Raw genomic sequence first — 14,324 nt, forward strand, 5'->3', positions numbered from 1 at the left:
CTTACTATAGCCTCTTTTACAAGATGTGGGGGTGTTATCAATAATACTATAATAATGTTTGAATTGTTTCCTGATGAAATTTGATCCTTTCCATGGTAACCTTGCCTCCACATGTAGTAAATGATAGCAGAGGTTGAGTAAGAGTGATTATTTTTTGTTGAGGAATGGCTGTTCATGAGTTTTCAATTAAAAATGCCTTGATCTCTGTTCATGTTTTTACCCATGACAGGCAAAATAGCAATCGTTCTCTTCTGGACCTTAGGGTAGTATACACACTGATCGGTTTTCCTAGCTAAAACAAAAAAGCTAAATTATGCACTTTGGTGTAAACATTGAGCCGGGGTTCTTAGATGTACATCCTAAAGAAGATCTCTGTACTGACAGATCTCCTAATAGCAGCAACCACTAAAAGAAAAGCGATACTGAGTAGATTCACAGGGGTTAAATACACTATGTACAAGATGCAAAGGCACTAACTAAAATGTATATATAAAACAACCTGAAGTGTATAAAGGATACAGCTCAAAAAACTACAGTGTGGTTTGTCACTTCTTTTTCCTTTCTTTTTTTAATTGTAACACACTGCATTAGTACATAAAGTATATTTATAATCCATGCATATAGAGATCTCCTTTATTAGTACAGAGTATTCATATATTTAAGCATTCATTGGCCTAATTTAGCATGGAAATTATGTTGCACATTAAAATGTCAAACAGCAGAGAACATTTGTCAATCTTAAATGAGATTCAAGATGTGCGCGATAACTATAATAAATACCAGTATACTTAGATGTCAGTACTAACATTTTTTTATAGAAATGGCAAACTACACGTTTGCTAACAATGGATTAAAATCGTATTGTTTTCCACCATTTAACAATTCTCTAATCCACCAATATGCGCCCATACATTGCCAATGTTTTTTTTAGTGATTTACAGATATTGTTCATCCAAAGATCAGATCTTAAACTACTAGTTACGGGGCCTATCCATTAGCAGATATTTCTGAAAGACAAAAGATTTATCTCTTGAAAATTCCTGGGGATGCTGTGACAGATATATGTCATGTACATGACAGATTTTTGCGAACGACAAAAGATATTGCATGACATTCTGGGAGTGGATTTTTATTCGTTTCTATTCATTTTCATTAAAAAATCGTTAGTCGTTTACCGCGACAGATATTTCTAATATCTTCAGCGATAAAAGATAATTGACCAACATGTTGGAGAGACAAAGACCCAATTTGTCGACTGCGGGAGTGCGCATTTTTATAGTTTAGAGCCTATCCATTAGCAGATAAATTGAACGACTGAACGATAAATCGTTCATCGTTCAAATTTATCTGCTAATGGATAGGCCCCTTAACTTTCTGCAAATCGGCTGATTGTTATCATACACGAACAATCTACAGCCCCGCTTGGTCAGTGAAATCCATCATGCTGGACAACCTGATTTACCAATTTACCGTTTCCGATCACTTGTTGATTGGAATCTGCAATCGGTGAACCCCATAATTGCTGATCATTTTACACCGTAATCTGCAAAATATAGCATTAACCAAATTGATTTCTGATTTATGGGCCCCATTATAAGACAGTTGTCTGTCATAATATGCAGTAATGTCCTGCAATGCTGTGATTGTTCGTCTTAGAGGGACAGTGGTAGAGTGGAGTCTTTCTATGTACAGTATATATAAACCAATGAAAGATGTATATGCTGAATTACCTTTTAACCTTTGGATCCTGGATGTCCAGCTGGGCTTCTGTCTCTGGGATTAACAGCAGGGCCTGGGTGGGTTCCAATACATTTGTTAATGCCAGCTGTACCAGGCTCTCCTGAGAAACAGAGGACTTTAAAGTGCTGCGGTTGGCAGACAGCATCGCTCCAGTCATTTGTTTCCGATGGCTGCACTGCGACCCTCTCATTGGGGTGGCACCCTCTTAAGGCCACTCCACTTTTTTTTTTTGTAGTGAAAATATGTTATATTTTTTTCTTTATTTTAACAAGTATGTATGGATTATTCGGGGTCCATTGTGAGTGAAAAGTTTGGTACTCGGCTACACAGTACATTCTTGCAGATACATCACAAGTTCCACATTGACTAAATAACAATTCTCCATATGTCGTCTATTAAATTAAGAGTGTGCTTAAATGTGGTATTATGGAATATTTTTGTGTCACTTAAATTTTAGGCTTTTGCTTAATGTGTTCTTTGGGTATTTTTCGTTTCTTTTTTTTCAGGTTGCTGTAAAAATTATAGACAAAACACAGATGAATAGTTCTAGTTTGCAGAAGGTAAGGAAGTAAAGGAAGATTTCCTGTAATATGTTAGTTTTCTGGGGTAGCAGACTTGGCAGATCTTGTTGGAATCCATACGTTCGCAGAAATAATTTATCTGGACTTTGCTAAAGTGCAGATGCTCTTGATCCCCATTTACGATCTTGTATGTATCTTTAAAAATAGATACAGCATCCTTCTGGCCAGTGATTGCTTAGCAGATCAGTGTTAGCCATACCTTCTGCCTCTATCATATCAATGCTTTATGCTGCCTACTTTGGTGCTGTAGATTAGAACATCAATGACATACGTAGAAGACAGGTCTGACATAGCAATCTACTTTCTTCTTCGGGGACCATAGTATCCACAGAAAATACCTTGGGGTATGTGGTTGGAGTGATCCAGGCACCAAACGGTTAACAAGCTCTCTGCTCCCAGGATGCACTGGGTCCTCCTCCATATACACCCCGCCCCTGGCTACAGGCAGTTCGTTTTTTGTTTGATGCGTAGAAGGCACCTTGCTGACAGTGGGACTGCGGTAGCAGTCCTGAACAAGGCTTTTTTTTGTTTTTGTTTTTTAGAGCAGCGGTACATGATGACTGATGGGAGAACCTGAAGCAGCTAGGTGTCCGGATAGACGCCCGTGTCGCCGCTCCATCTTCCCCCCGCCGTGGTTTCCAAAGCCATTGAGAAATGGATGTAGGCACTGGAAGATACTTTACTAGAAGCTTCCAGGAACAGCTGACCATCATCTCCTATGTTAAGGAGGCAGCATTGGATGCTGGTATATTATCCTCTAAAGCATCAGCTGTCTCAGTTGTGGCTTGGAGAGCCCTTTGGTTAAGAGACTGGAAAGCAGATGCAGGGTCTTAGAAAGCGCTGGAATCACTTCTGTTTACTGGAGGCATTTTGTTTGGCACAGAATTAGACATGATTGTTGCTACGGTGGCAGCCTCTAAAACGGCTATTCTACCTACAGCAGCTACGACTAGACCTAAGCAGTCCTTTCGGCCGCAAGGAAAAGCAAGAGGTCACTCTTCCTCTAGAACCAGTTCTCTGAGGAAACCACAGTCTAAGAAGTCCTGGTCAAACAGACGTCCGGCTTCCAGGTCTGAGGATAAACCTCCCCCCTGTTCCTGGGTTCTTTTAATTAGCAAGGAGTCCTTGCACTCCAAGACTGCACATCTAATGAGGCACACTCTGGGTAAGCCCTATTGTATATATGTGTGTATGTGTATATATATATATATATATATATCTATATATATATATATAGTCACTTTTGGGACTGGTATTGGGGTACGGGGCTCTGGGCTGGTGTGGCTGGACTGCTTCATGGCATCTTAATGTAGACTATTTCACTTCTTTAGTTTGTTTTTTTATTTATGTAGCACTTTATACACTCTTTATTATAACCACCTACTTAGGTAGGACTTAACACATTCTTTATTATTCTTTAACTCACTTTAAATCTCACACTAGTGTGATGCCATGGGGAGGTTCTGCTAGGTTGGCCTGGGGGGTCCCGTGCCCTATATTTATTCCATGGGAGTGTTAGGGACCTGCCTGATAGAGGTCACCTGGACGTGGTGTGCAGGCCCATAATTATGGCCATTATTATGCAAAGAACCTCTTTGATGCTATTTAGCAGTTATATTATTAGGTTCAGCATGGTTAGAGTGTGCACTTGTATTTGTCTCTTTATGCTTGCAGCACTACAAGTCTCAACAGGTAGAACCTCACATTGTGCTTAGGGTGTGCAATCTAGGGCCCCTCCCCCTATGTATTTGTACTGAAGATAAAGCTGCAGCCTGATGGGACGGGCCTCCCCCTGGGGGATCCCAGGGTAGGAGGCCGACTTCAGTTTTCAGACACTTGGCATCTCACAAAAACAGATGCCTGGGTTCGGGAGGTGATCTCCCAGGGGTATGCCCTTACTTTCTGGAGGTCCCCCGCAAAGGTTTTTCTGCACAACTCCGCCAGCGGATTCTGCGAAAGCCTTGGCCATCCAGCAGGCTATACACTCCCTGCTGTTGTCAGGGGTAATAAACCCCGGTTCCAGTGAATCAACTAGGAAAGGGATATTATTCCAACCTCTTCTTGATTGAAACCCAATGGGTCTCACCGGCCTATTCTAAACCTCAAGGGACTCAACACATTTATCCGGGTGCCCAGGTTTCATATGGAAACCCTTCGGTCGGTTGTGTTGGCAATGGAACCGGGGGATTTCATGGTGTCTTTGGATATTCAGGCTGCATATCTACATGTACCAATTACACCATCCCACCAACGGTTCCTGCGGTTCTCAGTGCTGCAGAAACATTTCCAATTTCAGGCACTGCCTTTTGGTTTATCAACAGCCCCTCGAGTGTTTACCAAAATCATGGCAGTAATGACTGTCTGCCTCAGGCGCCAAGGAGTCAGGATGCTGCCATACTTGGATGATCTCCTACTATTGTCGCAATCGCCACAAGAGTTGCAGCATCATCTCAGACTGACAATTGCCTGTTTACACAGACATGGATGGATCATAAATTGGAAGAAGTCATCGCTTCTGCCAGTACAGCAGATGGTGCATTTAGGGGCTCGCTTGGATTCTCTGGCACAGAGGATATATCTGCCAGAAGACAAGATTGTGGCCTTTCAGTTGCGAATACACAGGTTTCGTCACAGCCGGTCAGTATATGTTCATGCAGCAACGCAGGTTCTGGGATCCATGGTGTCCACCTTCGACATGGTGGGATATGCCCAGTTCCACTCCAGTCCATTGCAGTGGTTAATTCTCGCACTGGAACTGGGAGTACCACTCAATAAAGTCACAGATGATCCTTCTCTCGCCAGACGTGCGACTGTCCCTGTCATGGTGGTTACAGACGTACCATCTCAACAAGGGTCGCCCATTCTGGATTCCAGATTCGGGTACTCCTTACGACCGATGCCAGCCTTCGCGGATGGGGTGCAGTGACAGGTCAACACACATTTCAAGGAAAATAGATGACCAGGGAAAGTCTTCTGGAACTAAGGGCAGTATTCAGAGCGCTGCTTCAAGCACAGGAAATACTAAAGGGCCGGCCTGTCCAGGTAGAATCCGCCAACGCCAACGCAGTAGCCTACCTCAACCATCAGGGAGGCACGCAGAGCCAGGCGCCATGGCAGACGTATCAAACATTCTGGTCTAGGCAGAATGTCATCTTCCAGCGATATCGGCTGTGTTCATACCAGGAGTCCTCAATTGGGAAGCGGACTTTCTAAGTCCACAGGATATACACGCCGGAGAGTGGGCTCTTCATCCACAGGTATTTCAGAGCCTTGTGGACAGATGGGGTCTTCCAGATGTAGACCTCATGGCCTCAAGTCACAACCACAGGGTCCCCAGGTACGGGTCCAGGACCAGGGATCCTGCAGCCGAGTTTGTGGATGCTCTGGCAGTGAGGTGGAACTTCATACTGGCGTATCTGTTTCCTCCATTTTCTCTTCCAAGGGTCATCGGGATGGTCAAGCAGGAAGGCAGGACAGTAATACTGATAGCTCCTGCTTGGCTCAGACGCCATTGGTTCACCCACCTACAGTGTCTCTCCATAGACACTCCGTGGCCTCTTCCTCTATGGCCGGACCTGTTAATACAGGGTCCCTGCCTGTATCCAGATCTTCCTCGTCTGTCTTTGACGGCGTAGTTCTTGAGACCATCTTAAAAGCAAAAGGGTTCTCCAATTCTGTAATTCAGACAATACTTAAGGCATGGAAACCTTCCTCTGCCCGCATTTATTACAGAATTTTCAGTGGTGTGAACTTAGAAAAAGTGACCCTAATGTGTTTAGGGTCTCTTGAGTGCTTTCTTTTCTTCAGGCTGGGTTAGATCAGGGTCTCCGTCTCGCCACCCTTATGGTTCAGGCATCTGCACTTTCAGTTTGGTTTCAGTGAAGGATCGCACTATTGCCTGATGTTAGAATATTTTTTCAGGGTGTTCTGAAGGTTCATCCTCCCTTTGTCCGCCCGGTAGCCCGTGGGATTTGACATTGGTTCTCAGGGCTTTACAGGTTCCCCAATTCGAACCCCTGAAATCAGTAGACCTAAAGTGGTTGACAGCGAAGACCATTTTTCTTCTGCCTATCGCTTCTGCCCGTAGGGTCTTTTAATTTGGCAGCCCTTTCTTTTTGCTCTCCTTTTTTGATATTTCATCAGGATAGAGCTGTTCTTGGTACTAGGGCGGGGTACCTTCCTAAGGTGGTATCCCGGTTTCATGCAAATTAAGAAATTGCGGTTCCTGCTTTGCAAGCTTCAGGCCTCTCGGCAGGTGAAGCATCACATGAATGTTGTCCGTGCAATACGTATCTATATAGATCGCACCAACTCCAATAGAAAGTCAGAATCTCTATTTGTGTTGTATGGCTGTCATAAGCGAGGCTGGACAGCTAACAAACAGACTTTGGCCAGATGGTTGCTTATGACAATTTCTCAAGCGTATACACAAGCTGGTCTTGTTGTTCCAAACACGGTAACAGCACATTCTACTCGATCGTTGGGACCGTCGTGGGCGTTTCGTCGTGGTGCCTCTACTGAACAAATATACAAGGCAGCCACATGGTCTTCCGTCCACACCTTTGTCAAATATTACGCATTTTGACACGTTTGCCTCTCAGGATGCTTCCTTTGGGCATATGATTCTCCTTTCTACTGAAACACAGGAGCATCCCCACCCTTAAAGGTAACTGCTTTGGGACATCCCCGAGGTATTTTCTGTGGACCATATGGACACCGAAGAAGAAAATAAGAGTTATGGTATAATATGCCTTTGTTAACCCTTTTTCTTTGAGGTTCATAGGGTCCACAGGACACCAACTCTTACGCACCTGGTGTTATTGGGTGATCTTTTCTTTTGTATTTTCTATGATTCCCTCGTCTTAGAGAGAGTGTTTCTGGAGTACAAGGGTCCTTCCTTCTCATCTTTCAAATTGCCTGTAGCCAGGGACGTGGTATATATGGAGGAGGACCCAGTGCATCCTGGGAGCTGAGAGCTTGTTAACGGTTTGGTGCCTGGATCACTCCAACCACATACCCCAAGGTATTTTCTGTGGACCCTATGGAACTCGAAGAAAGAGAGTTAACAAAGGTATTTTATACCATAACTCTCATTTTTTTTCTTTTATACAAGTACCTCAATCAATGTAGACATTGGGTGGACACAGTTTAGTTAAATGATGGCATGAAGTTGGGAGTTACTCTTTAACATTTTCCATCAAAAAGGAGGAATTAGTATTTGACTACCCTTTATGAAGCATAGCGTAGGAAGGGTTGAGAAGAATGATCTCTGATGGAGTCTGCTCATTGGTTCAGATTGATGGTGTAAAGGACTGCTGGAAGACAAATAATGAATTACCATATGGGTCAGTAGGTGGCTTCAACATTGTGTTTGTTATGTAATCGGGAATTTACTCCAACAGAGCTTTATCAGGTCATTCTCAAAATATAGATTGGGTCACCATACTTTAGGGATTTGTCAATTTGGCATTTTTGTAAATATTCTCTTAACCACAAGAATTAGATGCACATATTGAAAATTTTTAAAAGCTGTTGTAGAAAAATACATTTGTTACATATGACCCAATTACTTCTGGCCTTCGGTCATTGCATATTTCTATAAAATTAATTAATCTTGTTATTTCAACAGCTCTTTAGAGAAGTGAAAATAATGAAGGTTCTAAATCACCCTAACATAGGTAAGTTCTTCCTTCTTTTTACCTACTAAGCGTAATGCACCGATACTAGGATGCATGTGCGACAAGACATCTAAGTAGGGTTTACTGTGTAAAAAAATGGAAATAATTCCCATTGGTGGAATAAGAAAGAAATTTTTTTTTTTTTTTATTGGTTGTTATAACTTGTTTATGAAGCTTTGGATGATAGACACATCATACATCAAATAAAATTTTTTCTAATAGTGCTTTCAGCAACATAAACCAATTAAAAATGTATAGAGTTCCGGAAAATAGAAAAGGGTTACTATGTAAATGGCAATAGACTTTTTTTTTAATTTTTTGCATTTCTATATGTTTTGTGCATACCGTGCAAAATAAATATAATAAAGGGGCACCTACATATTTCCTCTGATTTAGATTTTAGCTCCTATTGGGGTAGCTGTATTATGTGCGCTGATACCGCTTCTCCCCCATTTATAATTGGGGGGCTGGGCAGTAAATGTGCCTCTGTCATTATCGCGTCGATGTGCTGGGCAATGTATGAAATGGTCAGTTTGCCTGACCCTTCTGCCAGCTGCAACTATCGATATCGACAGCTACAGCTGGCATTACCCTATCCCCACAGCAGTGACAGCATTGTCCCTGCTGCGGCACCTGTTGGCTTCGGGGGCTGCACGAGGGATCTTGCGAGATCCCACGCATACTCTGTGGAGCTGGCCTGGGAGTGAGACACAGCGCATCAGCACTAGGTTGATGCGCTGTGGGCTCTAGCAGGGCTCGCTGGAGGAGTTTTCATTCTCAATGTTAGTGCTTCCTGCTTCGCCTCCGTAAAGAGGCGAAACAGGAAGCGCTATAATACATCTGCCCCATTGATACTTTGTAACATGGATCCTGCAGGAGCCGTACCCAAAAACATAAAAGTATTATGTCTTCATACAGTAACAGGAAAGGTCATATGGTATATGTTATTTGCATATGCTTAACCACAATTTCTAAGTCCACAATTTTCATGTCCTTTTTTGCACCTTGTCTTTTTTTTTTTTTCTATTATTTTATTTTGTTGTTTTGCCTCATTTACACTTTGTGAATGCCTTCTAATCATGTCTTCCTGCTTTCTTTCAGTAAAATTATTTGAGGTTATAGAAACCGAGAAAACATTGTACCTGGTCATGGAATATGCTAGTGGAGGTTTGTTTTTACCAGTTTTGTTGTATTTCACATCTCATGCACCCCAGTGGGTCACGAACCACCTTGAATCACAGCACCCTTGTGACACCGGCTCCTGTCTGTTCCTTTTGATTGTGTGTATATGTATGTATGTATATATACAGTGTATATGTATGTAAGTATGATATATATATATATATATATATATATATTACTTACATGTATCTAACAGTTACCTGTGTGTTGTCATCTTCCAATAGCTTTGTGACATCCCCCAAGAGGATTAATGTGAAAACTTAACCTTGGGAGCCCATCCTTATGCACTCTAAGTTCCCTTTTTAAGTTACAAAGTTGAAGGTTATTGGTGAACATTGTATTCCTTCTCATTTCATGGCTCCCTGATATGTCCTATGGGGCATGGTTAGAATAACAACTGATGTCTGCAAGCTTAGGGGAGATAGAGGAAGAAGAGTTTCAGACTTTATGTAAAATATTTAATGTACCCAATCTCCTTATTGAGCCTTTGTACCCCAAAAGTTGTCCCCCAATAATTTAAAAGAAAATAATATAATAAGTATGAACATCCTGTCTTGGTTTTTATTTGTTATTTTTATTATTTGTGTATTATTATTATTTTTATTACTTTTTCATTGTGATCAACAAATCACTATTTTGGTAATTACAAGTTAATACCGGCAGCCGGCTTCCCGACTGTCTTATCCCGGCAAGGGTGAAATGCCCTAGATGTAGACGCCCGCATTTCCCCGACACCGGGAGACCGGCGCCCGGCATCACGATCGTAGTGATGCCGGGCGCCGCGAGCGGACAGCCGCGGGGGGGTTAGGTTTAGGGCTCCAGGGGGGGACTTAGGGTTTGGCACCCCCCCGGGAAGGTTAGGGTTAGGCTAGGGGAAGGGAGGGTTAGGCACCCCCAGGGGGGACTTAGGGTTCGGCACCCCCCCGGGGGACTTAGGTTTAGGCAGCGGGGAAGGGGGTGGTTAGGGTTAGGCACTTAGAGGGGGGATTAGGGTTAGGCACTTGGGGGGGAAGTTAGGGTTAGGCACCCCTAAGGAGGGATAGGGTTAGGGGGGTTAGGTTAGTGGATACTTACCTATCCACGATCTGCATTTCCAGCGCTGTCGGGCTGCCGCTGACGGGAATCCATACCAATTCCTAATACAGTACCAGAGAATGTAGAAGGGCTTTGAGCTTCTAATGATAATCCGTATTCTACTGATTGCACAAGTTTTACTAAACTAGTTGCTGGTAAACTAATAATTCCAGAACACAGTTTTTCCCCCCCCTCACTTATTGTTTGCTTTTTGTTTTCATCTTGTTCATTTTCTTTATTATTACTGTAGAGCTTAATCCTTTTTTTTTGTTTAGGTGAGGTGTTTGATTATTTGGTTGCTCACGGAAGAATGAAAGAGAAAGAGGCACGTTCTAAGTTCCGGCAGGTGAGTCTGGAATGTCAAAGTTTACATTGTTTTCTTTGGGAGCTGCAGGATCATTCACTCTCATTTTCCATCCCTTTTGATGTTGCGATTGGCTATACAATTGTGATAGGCAGTCGCACTATTGTAGGGATGGGTGGCATACTGGAAGCTATACAATGAAGACCATTTTTTTTTATTTTTTTCCTTGTTGAAAAACAATTTTATTGAATTCAGAAATACATACATCAAAGCAATTATATAATGCAATCTGTTATTGAACAGTATAATGATTTGCAAAACAGGATAAATGAAAAAAAAAATTGGACACAATGTCAACTGGAACACAGAATAGTCTATATTATTATCGTATAAATTTTGTATATAGGAAGATATCAGAGATAAGCTACAATAATAAAGTTCTAATATTCATTCCGAGAAATCTGTGTTCTGTTTATTACTTAAGAATTTTATTTTTTATTTTTAAACTATAAAGAACAATAAACTCAATGAAAATGTAATTGCAAGTCAAAGAAGAAAAACTAAAAAATAAGAGTGAAAAGAGAAAGGCATGAAGGGAGGGTGAAGGAATAGGGGAGTCTCCCATATCCAAAATGCTTGGGACCAGGGCTATTTTGGATATCGGAATATTCCGTATTTTGGAATAATTGCATATTATAATGAAATGTCTTGGAAATGGGACCCAAATATACACACAGAATGCATTTATGTGTTATATACACCTTATACACACAGCCTGCAGGTCATTTTAGACAAACTTTTTTTGATGCACAAAATGATAAAAAATATTGTGTACATACATGAAATTCATTTATTTTTCATATACACCTTATACACACAGCCTGAAGGTTATTTTATACAATCTTTTTAATAATTTGTGCCTTAGACAAAGTTTATGTACATTAAACCATCAAAAATCAAAGGTTTCATTATCTCAGTCATGCTGAAAATATTCCGTATTTCGGAATATTTGGATATGGGAGACTCAACCTGTACTGCAATTATTATACAGTTAAATGATTTTTCTTAAGGACCATGTGGTATTTTCAGATACCTTCATAACCTGATCTGACATAGTACTAGGTAGAAACGCAAGATACATTTCCCATTTATTATTTAATTTAACTACACCTTTTTCGATGTCATACATTGCCACACGTCTATCGTAATAAAGTATAGTGAGCAATTCTGACTTGAGCAGTTCTAAAGAAGGAGCTGTTTTAGAAATCAATTTCTGTAAAATAAGTTTCTTAGCCAGGGTAACCAATACAGTGTGAGAGGGTAACACTTTTTAAAGGCAACATATTTTTGAGACCAGGAGGTAAAATCTGCGAAGAGGAACATTTCCCAGGAGAATGGTAGTTTTTAACTCCAATAATTAGAATAATACAATTATACACGTTATACCAATACCTTTTTATTTTAGGACACTGCCAAATATTATCCAGAAAATTGGCTGTTGCATGGCATTTTGGACAATTGCTGGTTCATTTGGCAGCATATGACTTCGCTGGGCTTGTGATGTATATATGCCCTGTTTAAAAATTGTATGTGGATTTCCTGCAGTTTAGTTGAGCTTAACCATTTCATAATAGATGGAATCATGGTCATAATGCGTTCCGAAAAATCAAAGTTTGGAAATATTCTGGGTCCAAGATTGTCGGACTCGTTTCCATAGACCCTTTACATCGTTAGATAGTAAGTCATTATATAGATATCTAAGTTTATACTTAAGGTGCATACACACGTAAAGATTTTCTGTCCAACCATCCAACTAGTTGATTGGTTGGAATGAAAATCTGGTAAGGTATGAAAGCAAATGACAATCAGCAATTTTCTCCTAAATGCCCAAAAATGGACAAAAACTGTTTATTAAATGTTTGATCTAAACAATTTGTTCAAATTTGTCTGACGACCATTTTCATCTGTTTTCTGGCATGTGTTTGATAAATAATAGTTTCACTTAAGCATCTGCAATATTTTCCAAAGAATGGACATATCTTAATAATAAAGGAATAAAATGGATTACAGAAAGTAAATAAAAAGTTGATTGTAACTTCTTCCGACCCTGGTCAGCATGGTGATTGGGTGGTATTCGGAAGCTGTCTGAGACAGCTGTTACCAAGGAGGGAGAGATTACAGCCTCCCTGTATGGTCCATTCCGTTTTTTTTTTTTTTTTTTTTTACCCCATCCCCACTTCATATGGGGAGGCTGTAATCTCTCCCTGCCAGTCTCCCCGGTGACAGCTGTGACTTCAGTCAGCCTTCCAAATGACAACCGTCCAACCCCCCATCCCCTGGTCGCAGCTCCACTCCGGTCTGACGTTTAGGGGAGAGCTGGAGTTTCCGGTGCTTGGTGGTGACATTATCTTCAAGCGCCAGCACTGCACCCATGTGTAGTGTGAATGGCGCCAGTGGAAATTGGGTGAATCCCGAGTCTGACCTGACTTGGAACTGTGTTCCAAATCCCGGGTCAGACCCAGGATGTTGGTGGATAAGTGGTATTACTGTAACGTGTCTGGAGTAAACAACCCTGATGCCATGGGGACACAGAAAATCAGATAATTCTCTTTGGGAACACCCCAGAGAACCACCTCCTACTATGTATCACCACATTGCTCATTTAGGTGACCTGCTTGTAGTGCAGGGAGACAAAGACTACTTACTTTGCTTATCTCCTGCTGTCACCTAGAGCATGACAGGGCATAAGTTCCTGTCTATAATGTTAGATGAGACTGGCATTGCGTAGTTTTGAAATTAAAAATCAGGACGCCCAGACAGGCGGCTCAGCCCAGTCCACTTTAATGAACATTACTTGGGGCATAAGATACAATTGGTAGGCCTGCATTGACCTCTGTAGAAAAGGTGTACAAAGTGGCCATTTGGTACCCTCTACATATTTTCATTAAGTTCTGTAGTGTACATGGCAGGATCCTGCAGGATGTAATTTCTTTGTAACAAACCTCCCACACATTCTGGGTGTTGGGAAATCCTCATTATATTTGTGTCTTCCTTTTCTTTGAAACAGGGTGCACATAGGTCAGCCCTCCTAGGAATTCATTTTGTGTATTGCTCTCATGTTGGTCTTGGCTTTTCTAGTGGTAAATGAGGACCGACAGTAGCTTTAAGATATAGGATATTTTGTTTTCTCCTTCATCCACCAGGGTACACTGGAGCCTCAGTACAATGAGGTATAGGAGTGTGTTAACCGGGAGCTGGCACCTTTAAATAAAAAACTACTGGTAGCTAGCTCCTCCCCCTCCATACCCCCCCAGGCCAGTCTAAAAAATGTGCCCTGGGAGCTGGACGTAAGCCTCCTTAGGGCTCTGAAAATATGATCTCTATCAGCATGAGGACAGACAGGCAGCCTACTGCCCCTGCCTGTCTGCGCCGAGGGAGCTGCTGGGGAGATCCTCACCGCTGCTGCGTGCGGTTTGCGCTGAGGTCTCCTGCTACGGAGACCTCAGTCTCTTGGGTACCCAAAGACGCGCTGCATGCAGTGCACGTCGCGGGACCCAGTAGCATATGCCCGCCGTCGGCAGCACAGGCAGGGATAAGGTTAGTGTTCCCTGGCTCCCTGGTTAGCAGAGGAGCCAGGACAAGTATTTAGGCGGGCATTCACAGTGCGCTCCGCTAGCGCTGAGAGCGCCATAGCGGGGGGGCGGAGCCTAAGTTTTCCTTCTGCTCCTGCCTCCCAGCAGCCTCAGTGCTTCCAGAAGGACGCTG

The 14,324-nt window shown here is 42.1% G+C and overlaps 1 protein-coding gene across 5 annotated transcripts in view; it reads left to right on the forward strand.

Moving 5' to 3' along the window:
* MARK2 (microtubule affinity regulating kinase 2) overlaps positions 1 to 14,324 on the forward strand; it is a 235,390-nt gene that overhangs the window by 139,671 nt on the left and 81,395 nt on the right. For all 5 annotated transcript variants that reach the window (XM_088480051.1, XM_088480054.1, XM_088480055.1 and 2 more), the window contains exons 3-6: positions 2,247 to 2,300; positions 7,951 to 7,999; positions 9,101 to 9,166; positions 10,531 to 10,601. In XM_088480051.1, coding sequence (XP_088336177.1) covers positions 2,247 to 2,300; positions 7,951 to 7,999; positions 9,101 to 9,166; positions 10,531 to 10,601 — 240 coding nt within the window. The remainder of the gene's footprint in view (positions 1 to 2,246; positions 2,301 to 7,950; positions 8,000 to 9,100; positions 9,167 to 10,530; positions 10,602 to 14,324) is intronic.

Source organism: Taudactylus pleione, unplaced genomic scaffold (assembly GCF_031769625.1).
Source record: "Taudactylus pleione unplaced genomic scaffold, aTauple2 ptg000250l, whole genome shotgun sequence".
NCBI lineage: Eukaryota > Metazoa > Chordata > Amphibia > Anura > Myobatrachidae > Taudactylus > Taudactylus pleione.